This window comes from Esox lucius, chromosome 19 (genome assembly GCF_011004845.1).
Source record: "Esox lucius isolate fEsoLuc1 chromosome 19, fEsoLuc1.pri, whole genome shotgun sequence".
NCBI classification, from domain to species: Eukaryota; Metazoa; Chordata; class Actinopteri; order Esociformes; family Esocidae; genus Esox; species Esox lucius.
The window spans coordinates 47,291,829-47,312,709 of record NC_047587.1 but is presented as its reverse complement, the minus strand read 5'-3'; the positions used below and the strand labels follow the sequence as shown (position 1 = coordinate 47,312,709).

Sequence of the window (20,881 nt, the reverse complement as noted above, 5' to 3'; positions counted from 1 at the left end):
AATCACGGCTGGAGGTAAGAGCAATAAAAAAAAATTGTTTCATAGAGGTCTCCCTGCTTTTATTAAGGAGATATCACATCACTCAGCAGGAAGGAGTGCTGTGATCCTCACACAAACCCATAAACAAACAAGTATGCAGACGCACATTTCAAAGGAATACACACAACATTACTTTGGTTAAAACACAAACAAACATGCACAAACGTAGATCCTTCACAGAGGTAGCGCTCTCTGGGTCTGACAGAGAAAAAAGTCCTCCAACTGGACTAAATTTAGTAAGAAGTCAAATTGTAAATGATTCACTTTAAAGAGGTAAGTGACGTGGTATATGCAGACAGAGAAAGTAAGAGAGAGAAAGACAAAGAGGGAGAGAAAGAGAGTAAAATTTTGACAGTTTACATGGTGCCTGTAAAAGTTTTACAGTAACCAACACACACATATACACACATGCAATTTTGTTATAAACGCAATCTGTCACACACATTTTTTTCCTATCCTTCTGGTTACCGGAAACAATTCCCTAGTTTTCTCATTCCCTAACCCTACACCTAATCCTTACCTCAATAACATAAACCAACCCTGAATCCTAACCCCTAATGCCTAAACCTAAAACGAACCCAAATTTGAACACAAGCCTCAATTTTGTGTTTTTTCTAAACCTTAGCCAGGACCAAAAAACCTTTTTGAGACTGAATTATAAGGTTACACTATGTTTGTGGGGACTTCTGGTTCTCACATGTATAGGAAACCTTTATTTCAACTTAAATAAGCGTACAATTATGTTTAACATGGCTAAACTTAACCTAGCCCTGATACCTGATTGGTAACTCAAATTCTAACCCTAATCAAAGGATGTTAATTGGTAAATATTTTCTGATTTAACCAGAGTTTGAGGATATTTTTGTCGCTGTTATATAGTTATGTCTGAAACACAAACACACCAAAGCCGTCATGCTCAAATTGCACCAAATGCTCAAATTCATCTAAAACATTGTTAAACCTGTGAAAGTATGGACTGGAATTGACAGATATTGACAATAAATTCCACCCACTCTGCCCTACATACCTGCCATCATGGAGGTAGAGTGGGGGAGGTTGACCAGGCAGCTGGGTTACCGGGCTCTGCTGGGCCACTGCCAGACTGGGCTGGGTGGCTACGCCAGGGGCAGGCTGGGAGGTTGTTGTTGGTAATTGGCCTTGCTGGACTGCTGTTTGGACAGGCTGGCCTGGTGGTGTTCCTGGGCCTGATTGGGTGGTGGCTGTCTGGCCCACTTGTACTGGGGCTTGACCTAGCTGGGATGTTCCTTGTCTGGACTGTGTGGCTACGGGGCTGGGCTGGGCCTGAGGGCTGTGTTTCTGGGTCATGGGGCTCTGCTTCTCCGAGCTTGGTCCTGAATGAGGATCTGAGATGAGAGATGGATTTGTCATGGAGAAGAACAAGATAAATATTTCATTATAATAATGGAGAGGTTTCATAGCAACAGTTCAACATTATGTGCCTCAAACAGCATAAGCAGGAGAAAAACTAATAGAAAAAATTAAAAAATATCACTTTAGTCTCCAGAGATTTTCTTGCTCTTTCTCTGTCTCTACATTTTCTTTGGTTGGGAGGTAATCCTTGGTAGTCAACTTATGACGGTACAAAGCTTGTTACTCCACATTAAGGGTATTTGTAGTAAGCATTTGTGATAGATTAGCGTATACTGCGTACATCATGCAGCCTAATGCAACAGAAAAGGGTCCTTGATAAGTTTGACCAGAATCCAAGGTTTCTTACTTCCTTCCATTCTTCACTTAAATGTACGTCTACGTCGGGAACCTCACTGCTGCTATCCCTACATTTCAGTTGCACATGCTACCTTCAATTTGCCTTCATTGCACATCTATAGATCCCACTTGAAACATACATTATACTTAAGACTTGTACATTTCAGGCCTCTTCTAACCTCTGGTTAGATGCTAACTGCAATTTGTTGTACTGTACTTGTACGGTTCAATGACAATAAAGTTGAATCTTATCTAAAGTGAGGAGTTAAAAGATTATGAAACATCTATACATTCCAATTTATAACAATTAGTTAATGGTTAACACATTTAAGTATTAACACAACACTTCTGAACATACAAAAATTACAGCAAATGAAATGTGCTCCATTCGATGGAGCAATTAGTGGCACTGCAATTTCTGATCATTCCTCACCGCTCTCTCTCTCCATTAATTTACATTTGAGTAATTTAGCAGATTCTCCTATCCAGAACTGCTAACCAAAGAAAATAAGCGTAGGTGCTTTCCTAAAGGGCAAAAATCCTCTTCAACTTGTCATCTCAGAGCTACCAACCAGGGGCCTTTTTGTTACTGGCTCACTGCTCCAACCACTAAGCTATTGGCCATCCCTCTTCTGTTCTATGTCCACTGACTCCCTCTGTCACTCTCTCTCTTTCTCCCTTTTTGTCACTCACCCTTCTTTCCTCCACAGTATTTATCCCTCACCTCTGTCTCTCATTTCTTCTGACTAACCTTCCTCCGTGATGATGTGCAGGGTGACTGTGAGTCCAGCGTCCTTGATAAGTTTGACAATGTCGGCATGGGGCATACTGATGATGGACTGCCCGTTGACAGCCAAGATTCGGTCTCCCACTTTCAGACGGCCACAGCGGTCCGCCGGGCTGCCTTCGATGATACGTCCGATTTTGTGTGGCACAGCTAATAGGGGGTAGGTTATGTTTGAAGGACTTACTCAAGTGTCATATTATAGACCAAATCAAATTGTGAATGAAATAAGTCATGTTTGCACCCATGTAGTCTGCTCCTCAGGGTTTTACTAAAACACACAAATGAGAGAAAGATCCTAGTTCATTCGACACATTGTCTTGTGTGAGCGTCACTGTGTGAGAATTTGAAAGAACATGCCTTCCACCCTCACCCCTAGGTTTTAACATGTTGGAAGGGTCTGTGTAACTATTCAACCCACTCAAATCAAAGGGGTTAGAGCCAAGGCGAGAGTAGCTCTATAAATCTAGTAAAGATAACACTATAATTGTCTGCTCTCTTAACTACCAACAAACCATTTGGTTGATTAACCCATCTTATTCTACTCTAGAAAACCATCAGTGTGAGACAAAAACAGTTGTTTGAATAGTTTACCTCTTGTATTATTTTTTAATTTTCATTCTGTTATAGGGGTTGCATGACTCACTGATGATGGTAGCATTCTCTGGTCGGTTCAACGAACTAATGATGACGAAGCCAAAGCCCTCATTCTCCTTGCGGTGGATGACAACATCACTGGTCTGCAACGGGACTGCACCCTCTTGGGGGGAGGTGGTGGATGGCTGCAGGCCGTTGCTGGGATTTACAGGACTGATAGCCGAGGCAGCATCACTGCGTGGGGAGCTGTGCTGTGTGGACACAGAACCAGGACTACGGCCGTTTACCCCTAACACTTCACCTACAGTAACAGAGGAAGTGAGAGAGTGGTTGGTTACATTAAGTTTTCTATATTCCTTTCTCTGAGGAAGTGGATTTTCCTCCAGACACCTATTCGTTGTAAATTGTGTATGCTAGGTAAGTTGTGTTTCTAGTATTGTAGTGTAGTAGTGACTATTTTCTACTTTGTAATGTACACTACTCACTGGGAAAGTGGACTCTTCTTCGGACTGTCAGGCTGACCTGTCCGTTACGAGCTGCGGCATGCATAAGGTCAATCACATATCTATGTGGTTTACCGGCAACCACCATCTTATCAACGGAGATGAGCTCGTCACCAGGTTGAAGTCGTCCGTCACGCTCCGCAGGAGTGTTCTCAATAATCGCACCAATCACAATCTGTTCAACAAATGTGTATATTAGCATCATACTAATCAGTAGATGGAAAAGAGTATATGGGGTGGAAAAGAGTATATGTTGGTTTCTATGGTCGTGTTTCCTATATTTTTATACTCTTCCTTAGCTTCGACTGCAACAACTGAAGCTTTTCTAGCTATCCTTGGTTGTGTAAAGTCACATACTCGTCAACAAATGCAATATCTGTTTTGAAATTGTTTTTAGCAAATTAGTGAAGTCCACAGAAATGCCTTTGTTGACGAACAGTTTTTGACTAGCTTTTATGGTTTCGATATAATAAATTTTTCTATCAATCTGTGAGTATCTGCAACCACGAATAGCTAGATTTTGGATTGTACATGAAATAATAGAACTTTATGTGGTTAGGTGTGTGCAAGGTGATGTCATAGTGTATATAGAGTTACAAACTTTTCAACTTTTTTGGAAAGAAAAAGTCTGTTCTTCTGTTCTTCCCTCAAAACCTTTAATATATATACAGGTGCTGGTCATAAAATTTGAATATCATCAAAAAGTTGATTTATGTCAGTAATTCCATTCAAAAAGTGAAACTTGTATATTATATTCATTCATTACACACAGACTGATATATTTCAAATGTTTATTTCTTTTAATTGTGATGATTTTAAATGACAACTAATGAAAATCCCAAATTCAGTATCTTTACTGAATTTGAATATTACTTAAGACCAAATATACTTAAGACCAAAACAAGAAAAGGATTTTTAGAAATGTTGGCCAATTGAAAAGTATGAACATGAAAAGTATGAGCATGTATAGCACTCAATACCTAGTTGGGGCTCCTTTTGCCTGAATTACTGCAGCAATGCGGCGTGGCATGGAGTCGATCAGTCTGTGGCACTGCTCAGGTGTTATGAGAGCCCAGGTTGCTCTGATAGTGGTCTTCAGCTCTTCTGAATCTTGGGTCTGGCGTATCGCATCTTCCTTTTCACAATACCCCATAGATTTTCTATAGGGTTAAGGTCAGGCGAGTTTGCTGGCCAATTAAGAACAGGGATACCATGGTCCTTAAACCAGGTACTGGTAGCTTTGGCACTGTGTGCAGATGCCAAGTCCTGTTGGAAAATGAAATCTGCATCTCCATGAAGTTGGTCAGCAGCAGGAAGCATGAAGTGCTCTAAAACTTCCTGGTAGACGGCTGCGTTGACCTTGGACCTCAGAAAACACAGTGGACCAAAACCAGCAGATGACATGGCACCCCAAACCATCACTGACTGTGGAAACTTTACACTGGACTTCAAGCAACGTGGATTCTGTGCCTCTCCTCTCTTCCTCCAGACTCTGGGACCTTGATTTCCAAAGGAAATGCAAAATTGACTTTCATCAGAGAACATAACTTTGGACCACTCAGCAGCAGTCCAGTCCTTTGTGTCTTTAGCCCAGGCAAGAGGCTTCTGACACTATGTCTTGTTCAAGAGTGGCTTGACACAAGGAATGCCACAGCTGAAACCCATGTCTTGCATACGTCTGTGCGTGGTGGTTCTTGAAGCACTGACTCCAGCTGCAGTCCACTCTTTGTGAGTCTCCCCCACATTTTTGAATGGATTTTGTATCACAATTCTCTCCAGGTTGCGGTTATCCCTATTGCTTGTACACTTTTTTCTACCACATCTTTTCCTTCCCTTCGCCTCTCTATTAAATGGTCTCTCAGTCTAGTTCTGTAGGCAACACAATCATGGGGAAGACAGCTGACTTGACAGCTGTCCAAAAGACAACCATTGACACCTTGCAAGGAGGGCAAGACACAAAAGGTCATAGCTAAAGAGGCTGGCTGGTCACAGAGCTCTGTGTCCAACCACATTAAAGGCCTTTGCAGGTGTTTTGGGTTAATTAGCTGATTAGAGTGTGGCACCAGGTGTCTTCAATATTGAACCTTTTCACAATATTCTAATTTTCTGAGATACTGAATTTGGGGTTTTCATTAGCTGTCTGTTATAATCATCAAAATTAAAAGAAATAAACACTTGAAATATATCAGTCTGTGTGGAATGAATGTATACAGTATACAAGTTTCACTTTTTGAATGGAATTACTGAAATAAATAAATTTTTTGATGATATTCTAATTTTATGACCAGCACCTGTATACAGCTCTGGAAAGAATTAAGAGACCACTCCTAATTTTTCTTAAATCAGCATCTCTACATGTATGGCAGCCATTCCATTCCAGTGTCTGTTACATTCCAACCCAGGTACTCCTCATTTTACTTAATGAGGTACTGATTAGGTGATTACCTGAACCAAATCTAATTTAATGAGGAAAAGTATAAAAACCACTGCTGTGGTCATCACTATCCTCATGCAATAGAACCAGCTGGATGGCAGAAACTGTGCAAGTAGTACCACAAAGGTAATAAAAAATAATCAACATGACAAAAGAGTTGAAAAGAAAAGCTTTGAGTAAGGAAAAGAAGGGTTCTGTTCTGGCTTTACTGGCAGAGGGATACAGTGAGCGTCAGGTAGCTTCCGTCATGTAAATGTCTAGCAACAGACATTGGGGACAACAAAGCTACAAACTGGCAGAGGGTATGAAAACAACTGTCCACTAACCGAGATGACCATCAACTCATTCGAATGTCACTCAACAACCGTAGAATGACATCAAGTAACCTACAAAAAGAATGACAAACAGCAGCTGGGGTGAAGTGCACAGTGAGGACGGTTCAAAACAGATTCCTAGGGGCAGGGCTGAAGTCGTGCAAAGCTAGAAAAAAAGCCCTTCATCAATGAGAAGCAAAGAAGACAAGTCAAATTTTCAGCTTTGCCCAACACCTTGTCGTCTAATGGTTAGATGGAGACCTGGAGTGGCCTACAAGTGTCTCGCATCCACTGTGAAATTTGGTGATGATCTGGGGATGCTTCAGCAAGGCTGGAATCGGGCAGATTTGTCTTTGTGAAGGACACATGAATTAAGACAAGTACAAGGTTATCCTGGAAGAACACCTGCTTTCTACTGCTCAGACAGTGTTCCCCAACTCTGAGAATAGTTTTTTCCAGCAGAACAGTGCTCCATGCCACACAGCCAGGTTAATCAAGGTGTGGATGGAGGACCACCAGATCAAGACCCTGTCATGGCCAGCCCAATCTCCAGACCTGAACCCCATTGAAAACCTCTGGAATTTGATCAAGAGGAAGATGGAGGGTCACAAGCCATCAAACAAAGTACTTGAATTTTTGTGCCAGGAGTGGCATAAAGTCACCCAACAGCAATGTGACAGACTGGTGGAGAGTATGCCAAGACGCATGAAAGCTGTGATAAAAAATGTGGGTTATTCCACCAAGTATTGATTTCTGAACTCTTCTTAAGTTAAAACATTAGTATTTTGTTGCTGAAAAATGTATATGAATTTGTTTTCTTTGTATTATTTGAGGTCTTAAAACAATTAATCTTTTTTGGGTTATTTTGACCAGTTGTTATTTTCTACAAATATATACTCTAAATGACAATATTTATATTTGGAATTTGGGAGTAATGTTGTCAGTAGTTTATAGAATAAAACATTTCATTTTACTCAAAACATACCTACAGTGGGGAGAACAAGTATTTGATACACTGCCCATTTTGCAGGTTTTCCTACTTACAAACATGTAGAGGTACACTTCAACTGTGAGAGACGGAATCTAAAAAGAAAATCCAGAAAATCACATTGTATGATTTTTAAATAATTTATTTGCATTTTATTGCATGACATAAGTATTTGATCACCTACCAATCAGTAAGAATTCCGGCTCTCACAGACCTGTTAGTTTTTCTTTAAGGTGTATTAACTGCACCTGTTTAAACTTGTTACCTGTATAAAAGACACCTGTCCACACACTCAATCAAACAGACTCCAACTTCTCCACAATGGCCAAGTCCAGAGAGCTGTGTAAGGACATCAGGGATAAAATTGTAGACCTGCACAAGGCTGGGATGGGCTACAGGACAAGCAGCTTGGTGAGAAGGCAACAACTGTTGGTGCAATTATTAGAAAATGAAAGAAGTTCAAGATGACGGTCAATCTCCCTCGGTCTGGGGCTCCATGCAAAATCTCACCTCGTGGGGCATCAATGATCATGAGGAAGGTGAAGGATCAGCCCAGAACTACATTTCAGGACCTGGTCAATGACCTGAAGAGAGCTGGGACCACAGTCTCAAAGAAAACCATTAGTAACACACTACGCCGTCATGGATTAAAATCCTGCAGCGCACGCAAGGTCCCCCTGCTCAAGCTAGCGCATGTCCAGGCCCGTCTGAAGTTTACCAATGACCATCTGGATGATCCAGAGGAGGAATGGGAGAAGGTCATGTGGTCTGATGAGACACAAATAGAGCTTTTTGGTCTAAACTCCACTCGCTGTGTTTGGAGGAAGAAGAAGGATGAGTACAACCCCAAGAACACCATCCCAACCATGAAGCATGGAGGTGGAAACATCATTCTTTGGGGATGCTTTTCTGCAAAGGGGACAGGACGACTGCACTGTATTGAGTAAGAGCATTGAAGATGGATCGTGGCTGGTTCTTCCAGCATGACAACGACCCGAAACACACAGCCAGGGCAACTTCCGTAAGAAGAATCTCAAGGTTCTGGAGTGGCCTAGCCAGTCTCCAGACCTGAACCCTATAGAAAATCTTTGGAGGGAGCTGAAAGTCTGTATTGCCCAACGCCAGCCCCGAAACCTGAAGGATCTGGAGAAGGTCTGTATGGAGGTGTGGCCCATAATCCCTGCTGCAGTGTGTGCAAACCTGGTCAAGAACTAAAGGAAACGTATGATATCTGTAATTGCAAACAAAGGTTTCTGTACCAAATATTAAGTTCTGCTTTTCTGATGTATCAAATACTTATGTCATGCAATAAAATGCAAATGATCACATCACACATCACATCTTCTTCCGCTTATCCGGGGCCGGGTCGCGGGGGCAGCAGTCTAAGCAGGGATGCCCAGACTTCCCTCTCCCCAGACACTTCCTCCAGCTCTTCCGGGGGGACACCGAGGCGTTCCCAGGCCAGCTGGGAGACATAGTCCCTCCAGCGTGTCCTAGGTCTTCCCCGGGGTCTCCTCCCGGTGGGACGGGACCGGAACACCTTCCCAGGAAGGCGTTCCGGAGGCATCCGAAACAGATGCCCAAGCCACCTCAGCTGACCCCTCTCGATGTGGAGGAGCAGTGGCTCTACTCTGAGCTCCTCCCGGGTGACCGAGCTTCTCACCCTATCTCTAAGGGATCGCCCAGCCACCCTGCGGAGAAAGCTCATTTCGGCCGCCTGTATCCGGGATCTTGTCCTTTCGGTCATGACCCAAAGCTCATGACCATAGGTGAGAGTAGGAACATAGATTGACCGGTAAATCGAGAGCTTCGCCTTGCGGCTCAGCTCTTTCTTCACCACGACAGACCGATACATCAACCGCATTACTGCAGAAGCTGCACCGATCCGTCTGTCAATCTCCCGTTCCTTCCTTCCCTCACTCGTGAACAGGACCCCTAGATACGTAAACTCATCCACTTGAGGCAGGCACTCTCCACCAACCTGAAGTGGGCAAGCCACCCTTTTCCGACTGAGGACCATGGCCTCGGATTTGGAGGTACTGATTTTCATCCCCACCGCTTCACACTCGGCTGCAAACCGTCCAAGTGCGTGCTGAAGGTCCTGGCTTGAAGGGGCCAACACGACAACATCATCCGCAAAGAGCAGAGACGAAATCGTGTGGTCCCCAAACCTGACATCCTCCGGCCCCTGGCTGCGCCTAGAAAATCTTTTTTTTTTTTTTTTTTTTTAAATGCTAATTAATTACTTAAAAATCATACAATGTGATTTTCTGGATTTTTGTCACTCACAGTTGAAGAGTACCTATGATAAAAATTCCACGTGCTTTGTAAGTGGGGAAACCTGCAAATATGGCAGTGTATCAAATACTTGTTCTCCCCACTGTATGAATAGTAAAACCAGAGAAACTAATACTTTTGCAGTGTTCTCTTAATTATTTCCAGAGCTGTATATATACAGATATTGAGGTATGCAAGAAATAATGTATGAGGCCAGATTTGAAAGGTATTTGACCACATCCCACAGGAAGCAAAACATACATGTAATTTGAATTGAAGGTAGAATAATCTGAACTCCAGTTCATCTACCTGAATCTAATTACCTTCCTGAAACATGACACTGTAATTCATTTGTCAAATCTACTCTCAAAATGATTTGCCATTTATTAACGCAAAGTGTGGTATTTTCTGATGTCATTAGATGTTAAGTTGTTCCATCTAACTCAATCCAATTAATCCAATACTGCTGCCTGAAACATTAATTTGTCATTAATGTGAAAAATCTTCTCTCAAAAGGATTTGTCACTTATTAAGTGGGGGACTTTTTTATAATGAGATGTTAGATTGTTATTTTCCACAGTGTTTGACCTAATGGATTAGGATGAATTAATCTACTTGTATATTTTCTGATATTATAAAACACTATTTTAGTGTATAAGGATATGGCTACATTTACATTTTAATTACAGAAGAAATACAACAAACATATGCATGTAACAAATCTTTAAAAATGATTAAATTAGTCGACCAAAGGTGAGAAAAGATGAGACTGACTGCAACCAAACACTTAATCAAATCCTATAACTAGGATTTGGCATTTTTTGCACTATCCTCTGAAATATTGATTAGTTGGATGATAAAATACTTTTTTGGCCCCTCCTTGAACTGCCACCTTAACGTGGTGGAGGGGTTTGAGTACCCGAGTGACCCTAGGAGCTATGTTGTCTGGGGCTATATGCCCCTGGTAGGGTCTCCCAAGGCAAACAGGTCCTAGGCGACGGGTCAGACTAAGAGCGGTTCAAAACCCCTTAATGATGAACAACATTATGAGTTCCGTGACGTCGCCCGGTATGGCGCAGCCGGGGCCCCACCCTGGAGCCAGGCCCGGGGTTGGGGCTCATACGCGAGCCGGGCCTTTCCCCATGGGGCCCGGCCGGGCTCAGCCCAAAGGAGCGACATGGGGCCGCCTTCCCGTGGGCTCACCACCCACAGGAGGGACCATAAGGGGCCGGTGCAGAGAGGATCGGGCGGCAGTCGAAGGCAGGGGCCTAGACAACCTGATCCCTGGACACGGAAACTAGCTCTAGGGACGTGGAATGTCACCTCGCTGGCGGGGAAGGAGCTTGAGATCGTGCTTGAGGTTGAGAGGTTCCGACTAGAGATAGTCGGGATCACCTCTATGCACGGCTTGGGCTCTGGAACCACACTCCTTGAGAGAGGATGGACTCTTCACCACTTGCCCATGGTGGGAGGCGGCGGGCTGGTGTGGGTTTGCTTATAGCTCCCCAGCTCTGCCGCCATGTGTTGGAGTTTACCCCGGTGAACGAGAGGGTCGTTTCCTTGCGCCTACAGGTCGGGGATAGGTCTCTCACTGTTGTTTGTGCCTACGGGCCGAACGGTGCAGTGCAGAGTACCCAACCTTCTTGGAGTCTCTGGGAGGGGTGCTGGAAAGTGCTCCGACTGGGGACTCCATCGTTCTACTGGGGGACTTCAACGCCCACGACTTCAACGACACCTGGAGGGGCGTGATTGGGAGGAACGGCCCCCCTGATCTGAACCCGAGCGGTGTTCAGTTATTGGACTTCTGTGCTAGTCACAGTTTGTCCATAACGAACACCATGTTCAAGCATAAGGGTGTCCATCAGTGCACGTGGCACCAGGACACCCTAGGCCGCAGGTCGATGATCGACTTTGTTGTCGTTTCATCTGACCTGCGGCCGTATGTCTTGGACACTCGGGTGAAGAGAGGGGCGGAGCTGTCAACTGATCACCACCTGGTGGTGAGTTGGATCCGATGGCGGGGGAGGAAGCTGGACAGACTCGGCAGGCCCAAGCGTACTGTAAGGGTCTGCTGGGAACGTCTGGCCGAGTCTCCTGTCAGAGAGATTTTTAACTCCCACCTCTGGCAGAGCTTCGACTGGATCCCGAGAGAGGTTGGAGATATTGAGTCAGAGTGGACCATGTTCTCCACCGCCATTGTTGAAGCGGCCGCTCGGAGCTGTGGCCGTAAGGTCTCCGGTGCCTGTCGAGGCGGCAATCCCCGAACCCGGTGGTGGACACCGGAAGTAAGGGATGCCGTCAAGCTGAAGAAGGGGTCCTATCAGGCCTGGTTGGCTTGTGGGACTCCTGAGGCAGCTGACGGGTACCGACAGGCCAAGCGGACTGCAGCCTGGGTGGTTGTGGAGGCAAAATCTCGGGCCTAGGAGGAGTTCGGTGAGGCCATGGAGAAGGACTATCGGCTGGCCTCGAAGAGATTCTGGCAAACCATCCGGCGCCTCAGGAGAGGGAAACAGTGCCCTACCAACGCTGTTTACAGTAGAGGTGGGCAGCTGTTGACCTCAACTGGGGATGTCGTCGGGCGGTGGAAGGAGTACTTCGAGGATCTCCTCAATCCCGCCGTCACGTCTTCCATTGAGGAAGCAGAGGATGAGGGCTCAGAGGTGGACTTGTCCATCACCCGGGCTGAAATCACAGAGGTGGTTAAGAAACTCCTCGGTGGCAAGGCACCAGGGGTGGATGAGATCCGCCCTGAGTACCTCAAGTCTCTGGATGTTGTGGGGCTGTCTTGGCTGACACGCCTGTGCAACATCGCGTGGCAGTCGGGGACAGTGCCTCTGGGATGGCAGACCGGGGTGGTGGTCCCTCTTTTTAAGAAGGGGGACCGGAGGGTGTGTTCCAACTATAGGGGGATCACACTACTCAGCCTCCCCGGGAAAGTCTATGTCAGGGTTCTGGAGAGGAGAATACGGCCGATAGTAGAACCTCGGATTCAGGAGGAACAGTGTGGTTTTCGTCCAGGCCGTGGAACACTGGACCAGCTCTATACCCTCTACAGGGTGATGGAGGGTTCATGGGAGTTTGCCCAACCAATCCACATGTGTTTTGTGGATTTGGAGAAGGCATTCGACTGTGTCCCTCGCGGCATCCTGTGGAGGGTGCTTCGGGAATATGGGGTCCTGGGTCCTTTGCTAGGGCGGTCAGGTCCCTGTACGACCGAAGCAGGAGCTTGGTTCGCATTGCCGGCAGTAAGTCAGACTTGTTCCCTGTGCATGTTGGACTCCGGCAGGGCTGCCCTTTGTCACCGGTTCTGTTCGTAATTTTTATGGACAGAATTTCTAGGCGCAGCCAGGGGCCGGAGGGTGTCAGGTTTGGGGACCACACGATTTCGTCTCTGCTCTTTGCGGATGATGTTGTCGTGTTGGCCCCTTCAAGCCAGGACCTTCAGCACGCACTTGGACGGTTTGCAGCCGAGTGTGAAGCGGTGGGGATGAAAATCAGTACCTCCAAATCCGAGGCCATGGTCCTCAGTCGGAAAAGGGTGGCTTGCCCACTTCAGGTTGGTGGAGAGTGCCTGCCTCAAGTGGATGAGTTTAAGTATCTAGGGGTCCTGTTCATGAGTGAGGGAAGGATGGAACGGGAGATTGACAGACGGATTGGTGCAGCTTCTGCAGAAATGCGGTCGATGTATCGGTCTGTCATGGTGAAGAAAGAGCTGAGCCGTAAGGCGAAGCTCTCGATTTACTGGTCAATCTACGTTCCTACTCTCACCTATGGTCATGAGCTTTGGGTCATGACCGAAAGGACAAGATCCCGGATACAGGCGGCCGAAATTAGCTTTCTCCGCAGGGTGGCTGGGCGATCCCTTAGGGTGAGAAGCTCGGTCACCCGGGAGGAGCTCAGAGTAGAGCCGCTGCTCCTCCACATCGAGAGGGGTCAGCTGAGGTGGCTTGGGCATCTATTTCCGATGCCTCCGGAACGCCTTCCTTTCATTTATTGAATACTCGTATAGTACTGTATAGATGTACTTGCTTATGATAAATAGCATAATTAATGTTTGTTTGATGGAAGTGCAAGCAGTTTGATTACAGTCTGCTTTAATTCACAGTGATTGTCATTATGAGCAAGTTTTTTGGGCAACAAATAGTACAACAAATTAGTCTATGTTTCTCGTTGGTAATCCATTCCTGAACTTCATGGCAAAAGAACACCATTTGTTTACTGATAACATTTCATTCATGTTCACTCTGGTGCATTCAGAGGAAAGAGAGACAGGGAGAGAGAGCATGAGGATGCCGACAGGGGAGGGAGAGTAGGTGACATGGAGGTGAGCGAGAAGGAGCAAATATTGATGACTCATCTGATAACGCCATGTTTGTGTATTGTTCCTACAACATCATAATTAATGTTGGCACAAATGAGGTTAGGTTTAGTCTCAGGCCCCACTGAGGTTAGACTTAGGCAAAGTTGTCTCTGAGGTTAGGGTTAGGTCAAAGGGTGGGGGGGCAAGGGAATATTCTGTCTTTGGACTGGGGTAAGCAACTACTGTAACTACAGGTCAGTTGCAATGATGGTCCTGGAGCAATTATGGTGTCTTGGGAACCACATCAACACGGCGCCATCAGATTGCGTAAATATTGATGGTTAAGAGCCCTTTTTCGGAGGGACCTGTAGGCCCCCTAGCAGATTTCTTCCACCCCAATGTTGACTCCATGGCAATGGCCTTGTGTTGCTATACCAACACCCTGCAAAACATTTAGCTCCATGGCATAGTGATTAAAGACACAGCCTCTCATCTGGGAGATGCAGGTTTCAATCCATTGAGGGCAACCGGGCAACATCACTTCTAATTGGCTGAACCAGGCTTGCCTGGGTTCTTTTCAGTTTTTTTGGAGACTGGACATTCATTCTTCCTAATTCATTTGTTTTTGGGAAGGCTTTCATTTACAGAAGAATCAAGAGTGAGAAATAACCAGTATTTCCTCCACATTTTCTGTTCCTGTGTCAAAGGTGGCCATAACAGGTGGCCATAACTTGAGAGCTTGTTCTATTCCCAACATTAGTCGCGAAGTTCTAAAATAAAATGTTACAGTGTTCATATCAGAGAAACATTTTGTATTTGGTTGTGTACAGAAATGAGAGGCAAAGTGCATTTATGCGAGTTCCATGGCAGCTTGTCTTTACAGGGAGTAAAAAAAAAGTTTTTCTGTTCAGCACAAACCAGAATATGATTTCATGTAGGCTTCATCAGTTGGGCATTAAAAATGAAATGTTCCAACCCTATGTTATTTGTAACGATAAATTATTTCAAATTAAAAAATACAGTTATATGGTAAAATAAATAATTAATATTTTTCCTTCAATTAAAATCAAATTCTGCTTCCTGGGTGGGGCCTGTTCAAATTTAATTCAAATATTAGAATTTAATAGGAATTCAAGAGCAGTTTGCATTTTGATGATGACAATATGAACACAACCTTGGATATGTGAGTATGCAAGCAAAACATGTGTTTAATGAGGTTGAATGTGTACAGTTAGGTGTGTATTGTGGTGCTGTGTGTTATTTGATGTGTGTTGTCCAGCCCGTCCCATACGAGCCTTGTCACGGGCGTCCGGACTCACAGCCTGCACGGCCTCATCTCCCCCCAGGATTCGGAAGCCAAACCCAGTCTTCTCCCTCAAAAGATGCACCTCCACCTCCTGGTACTCTGGACCTGACAGGGTGGGAAGAGAGAGGGATAGGGGAAAGGATGTTGGGTGGAGAAAAAGTAAGGGAGAGTGCAGGTAGAGAGGGAAAGAGTTAATGGAGAACACAGATGGATGAACAGGAGAGAGGGAGGGGAGAGGAATGGAGACATTAGAAAGAGAGGGTAAGATCGGAGAGAAACAGGAGAAGGCAAAAATAATTGTAATTCAGAGAAAGAGCCCACAAGAATGCAAACTATCATGGCCAGGACAGAAGCACTAATACTATCAGGATTGAGAAATAACTTTATTTGCCTGTAAATTTGCCAAAAGTTGAGGTCAAACTCAAAGATTATCAAAATGTCTAAATATGTAGGAATGTGGAATGTTGAAACAGGAAAAATAAGACCACAGCCCATCATCCAAATATTCTCAGAAATCACTGCCTTATAATGTGCAATTGTATACTCACGCCGGCTCTCATAGATGGCCCTTGACTTCTCATAGAGGTCGTAAGGGTCAGGCTTGTTGAGGTCAAAGCCCTCCGTGGAATCAGGGACTGAGGTACGGTGGTGTGGCTGGGTAGGAAACGGTGTGCCAGGTAGAAGGACCGGGGCTGACAGGCTAGTTTGGGGACTATCATGGGGGTCCCATTGTTCTGGTAGCTTAAGTAACAGCATCAGAAAGAGAAAGAGAGCGATGAAAAGGTGTGGGGGGATAAAGAGGGATTCATGAATTTAAGAAGTTCTAAACCATTGCAATAATTTATTTCAGTCAAGTTTGCTTAATTGTGTAAGCATTTGAAGATTATAGCTGAAATGCAGTATGATGCACCACTCAAATCTCTAGGGGATTTACATTCATGGGTGTTTTCCATTTATTAAAGTGTATTTGCCATAAGTTCAGAATATTCAAAACTTTTGTGAAAACTGATTACATAAAAATATTTAAGTCAACTAACTTAATTTTATTAAGTAAGTAATTACTTAAAAAGAAAAATTTCTATGAACTTAAGTTTTTTTTCCATTTTTATTTCAATTTAACTGTACATAAAAATATAGAAGAAAATTATTTCCCAATATGCATTGCCCTTTAAATTAACTCTAGAGTTACCACCCATAACTTCATTTGTTAATGCCTGAGACATGGTTATTGAACACTTTATTCCTTTGGTCAATTCCTTGCCAACAGTTATAAAATATTGAACTGTGAATACTTAATATATTCATAAATCCTTATTTTGAAGTCTTGTAAGCCCCCCACCATGAGCTCATGGATTGTTAATTTCAGATGCTGTCAAAATATACTGTGAAATGTCAGATTGAAATTCTAGCACAGTGGATAGAAAGTCATGTTTAAAAAACATTCATAACTTTAAGGAAATTCCCAGATTTTCGAAATAAATTAACACTTCTGCTAAGACTTCTACAAATCCTGGGAACTACCCACAAGTCTTGGGCTTGCAAAAGAATGAATATTTCAGGGGCTCAAATGTAATTGGACAAATGAACATAATCATAAATAAAATGTTCATTTTTAATACTTTGTCGAGAATCCTTTGCAGGCAATGACTGCTTGAAGTCTGGAATGCATGGACATCACCGAACACTGGGTTCCCTCCTTTGTGATGCTTTTCCAGGCCTTTACTGCAGCTGTCTTCAGTTGTTGTTTGTTCGTGGGTCTTTCTGCCTTACGTTTTGTCTTTAGCAAATGAAATGCATGCTCGATCGGGTTGAGATCAGGTAATTGACTCGGCCGTTGCAAAATATTCCCGTTCTTCGCTTCAAAAAGTGAAGCGCTGTCCAATCAACTACGCTGAATTTAGCTGAATCTGAGCAGACATTATATCCCTATACACTTCAGAATTAATCTGGCTGCTTCTATCTTCTGGTACATCATCAATAAACACTAATGACCAGGTGTCATTGGAAGCCATGCATGCCCATGCCATCACATTGCCTCCACTGTGTTTAACAGATGATGTGTATGCTTCAGATAATGAGACGTTCCAAGCCTTCTCCATACTTTTTTCTGCCCATCATTCTGGAACAGGCTCATCTGTGCAAAGAATGCTATTACAGACCTGGGCTGGCTTTTTTAGATGTTTTTGGCAAGATCGGGCCTTTCTATTCTTGAGGCTTATGAATCGTTTCCATCTTGGGGTGAACCCTCTGCATTTCCTCTCGTGAAGTCTTCTTTTTATGATAGACTTGGATAATGATATGCCTACCTCCTGGAGAGTGTTCTTCATTTGGCTGGATGCTGTGAAGGGGTTTTTCCATGCAAAAAGGATCCTACGATCATCTACCACTGTTGTCTTCCGAGGACGTTAGGGGTTCACAGTATATTAACTCAAAACTGTTATCACAATATTACGTGTGATAGGAAATGGGCATGAGAAACGTAACACAACACAGATGTGCTGACTAACTCAGAAAGAAGGACCATAGACAGGACGTGTTGCCTGTTACTGATGGGCCCCATGTCCATACATTCTGTCCATACCTCCTGTTAGGAGTTGCCCATGTGACTGACATAGGCTATATGGATAGGTCCATTGACCATAGGTTGGAACATACCATACAAGGGTCTGTTGTAGGATAAACCTCTCTTATTGGAGGGTATTGAAATGTTTAATGGTTTTCTTATATCCTTGCATAAAAGACTGTGTTGCCTCTGTAATTATGGAAGAGAGAAATGAGAAATGGAAGGACAACATCATAGACTCATGCTGAATAAAGATGGGTCTCCCCTAACTTCTGGGCCCGGTTCTTCAAAAGTAATCCACTAGGATTTTGGATAACGGATTGGATCAAATCTTGAAAATGGGTTTTTCAAAAGAAAAAACGGATTCCATAATCGGATTAGATCACGTAATCCAATCTTGGTTTTGATCCGGATCAAACCTTTAGTTTGGGTTTTTCAGAACTTTTTTGTAGGATTTGGATCACTTTGATCCAAAAAATCTGGATTAAACTGATCCCATCAGAAGGGTGGATTCAGCGTGGATTTCATGCCCAAAATGTAATGAAAACATAAAAAATGTATCAAATAATACTATATTTGGATCATGCAGTATCTTACAAGATATCCTATTTATTTATAAGGTTTTAATTTTATTTGTTCATCCGTAAGGCTACAGTGATTAGGTAGGCTTTAACGTATTCAGCCTTTCAGTATAGGCCTACAGCAAAGTAGAAAGAGTTTGGCCTCATAAAATAATCCCCCAAACAGCTGTCAAAATTGACCAAAAACCATTAATTTCATTCTGTCACTAATTGATATATATATTCATCACAATCGAAAATATTTTCGTTTTTAGAATATTTATTAGTGATGCATGCAATAACCAAAGAAATGCAAAGAATGGCAATCACCGATTTTTGAAATCCAAAACAAATCCAAATCAGAAATAGTGTCTAACTATTGCGTCCCTTGTTGCACGTCCTGTTTGCTCGTTCTGACAGAATGCAGGAGGTTGGTTAGGGTCTCCAAGGGGCTCAGGTGCGTCATTGTCAGCACAGAGAGGGACATTGCGCTCAGTAGCGATGTTGTGTAGGACAATACAGGCAAGGGTTATGTTGCATGCTTTCTGTGGTTCTGCTCTCAGGTAGTTAAGGCATGCAAATCGCCTCTTAAGAATTCCATTTAAACGCTCAATTGCACATCTCTGCAATGAGCAGTGTTGAAGCGTGCCTGCGCCGGTGTATTTGCTGTTAGAAAAGGAGTCATCAGCCATGGTAGGAGTGGGTAGGCACTGTCTCCTAACATTATGCCATCCGGTCGGTTGGTTTGGAGGTCTCTATATAGAGCGCTCTCCCTCAGGATGCGTGCATCATGGACAGACCCAGGCCACTTGACAATGCAGTTGGTGATGATGAGGTCAGCATCACACACAAGTTGGACATTGATGCTGTGCCTCCCCTTTCTGTTTATAAACTCCCATTCATTCTCACGAGGTGCTTGTATATGCACATGTGTGCAGTCGATTGCTCCAATAGTATTGGGCATATTCCCCAAAAGAAAACATCTCTCACAACATCACACACAGCTGATTTCACCACTCCCATATAGTCACCAACAACTTGATAGAAAGTCCCACATGCATAAAATCCGAGAGCAATGAGGATCTGGTCTTCCACAGACAGACCGTGGACTCCTTTGGGTTCTGTGTTGAAGTTTTGGCCTGAGAAGGTTCACATGGTACTCTATATCAGCCTTCCCAAAGTGAAACCGGACATACAGCTCCTCAGTGGTGTATTGCTCCAGTGGCTTGGTACGTTCAACATATACCCTTTGACGGTATCCTCTCCTGGCAAAGTGGTGGTGGTGGTGGACAACACCTGCCATGTCACTGTCTCTCTGTGAATCCTCTGAGGAAGGCTGATTTATATGGCTGTGTAGTTGGTCGTTTCAAACACACCTATTACAACTGATCGGTTTAGGCTTGTGTTCAATTGAGGCAATTGGACCCAAGGCCTATAATTGATGAACAATGTTCACTATAGTAAAGCAACGGAACCATGGACTCAAGGAGCTGTAACTTCACTGCTTCTGAAACCAATGCACTACTAGAGGGTGTTCGGTGCCATTATGGAACAATAGTGGGAAGTTTTAATTCTGCTAAGGATACCAACAAAAAGAAAAATGATGTTTGGACTTTAATCACAGAAAATGTGAATGCCATAGGGTCTGGCCAGAGGAGGACCACAGACCAAATCAAATTGCGGTGGAAGAATCTTAAGGCCAGGGCAACAAAGGACCATGCTGAAGCCAAAAACCCACAAACAGGCAACAAGCCATTTAAGAGGGGAGATTACACAGATGTGGTCCTCAACATCATTGGAGGTGAGAAGTCGCAAGCTCTCCATGGTATTCAAGGTGTTGTAGGGGATGGCGAGCCTTGGATTGAGGAGGAGAATCTGCCAGTTCCTCCTGAGGCTGATCAAGGAGAGCGTATTTATATTGGATCTCAGCTCTGTTCCTGAGGAAGAAGCTGGATCCTCATTGGTTGACCCAGTGGTAGTTGCCACAGGATCTCAGAGGAAAGGCTTGAAGCGCCCTTCATCAAACAAAGATGATGATTACAAGGCACTTCTGCAAAAAGAAACTGAAAGGGCAGAAGCACAGCTTCGTCTGGCAGAGGAACAACTGACTCTGACCAAACTGCAGCAAACCAAGGCCAGACTTGAGATCCGCCTCCTAAAGGCTAGGCTCAGACAAGCTGGGCTCTCCACATCAGATGAGGAAGCCTGAAATTATTGTGGAGTATTTGACATTAAGTCTTTTTTTTTATTCAATACATCTATATTTGAAACTTGTTATTAATATCCTCAATGTACAGTGTTTGTGTTGTAGGTCTCAGATGAGCGGACTGCTGGAAGAGGATGGGGTGGGGTTTTTCTTGTTTTTTGCTTTTTTTGAATGTGTGTGTTTTCATTTAAAATGTAAATAAACTTATATTGACCCCACACTGGCTATTCTACTTGTTGCTCTTTACATATCTATAGTTCTACATTGTGATTTCCTATCCTG

The 20,881-nt window shown here is 43.9% G+C and overlaps 1 protein-coding gene across 11 annotated transcripts in view; it reads right to left on the bottom strand.

Annotated features, from left to right (window-relative positions):
- Nucleotides 1-20,881, bottom strand: part of LOC105009031 (membrane-associated guanylate kinase, WW and PDZ domain-containing protein 2) — a 364,503-nt gene that overhangs the window by 9,616 nt on the left and 334,006 nt on the right. For 8 of the 11 annotated variants that reach the window (XM_020044758.2, XM_020044759.2, XM_020044760.2 and 5 more), the window contains exons 13-18: nucleotides 15,819-16,011; nucleotides 15,260-15,375; nucleotides 3,634-3,826; nucleotides 3,198-3,449; nucleotides 2,519-2,704; nucleotides 1,067-1,403 (exon numbers count right to left, since the gene is read on the bottom strand). In XM_020044758.2, the coding sequence (XP_019900317.2) occupies nucleotides 1,067-1,403; nucleotides 2,519-2,704; nucleotides 3,198-3,449; nucleotides 3,634-3,826; nucleotides 15,260-15,375; nucleotides 15,819-16,011 (1,277 nt within the window). The remainder of the gene's footprint in view (nucleotides 1-1,066; nucleotides 1,404-2,518; nucleotides 2,705-3,197; nucleotides 3,450-3,633; nucleotides 3,827-15,259; nucleotides 15,376-15,818; nucleotides 16,012-20,881) is intronic. The other 3 variants (XM_013131917.3, XM_013131918.3, XM_013131922.3) reach the window with 1 other exon arrangement.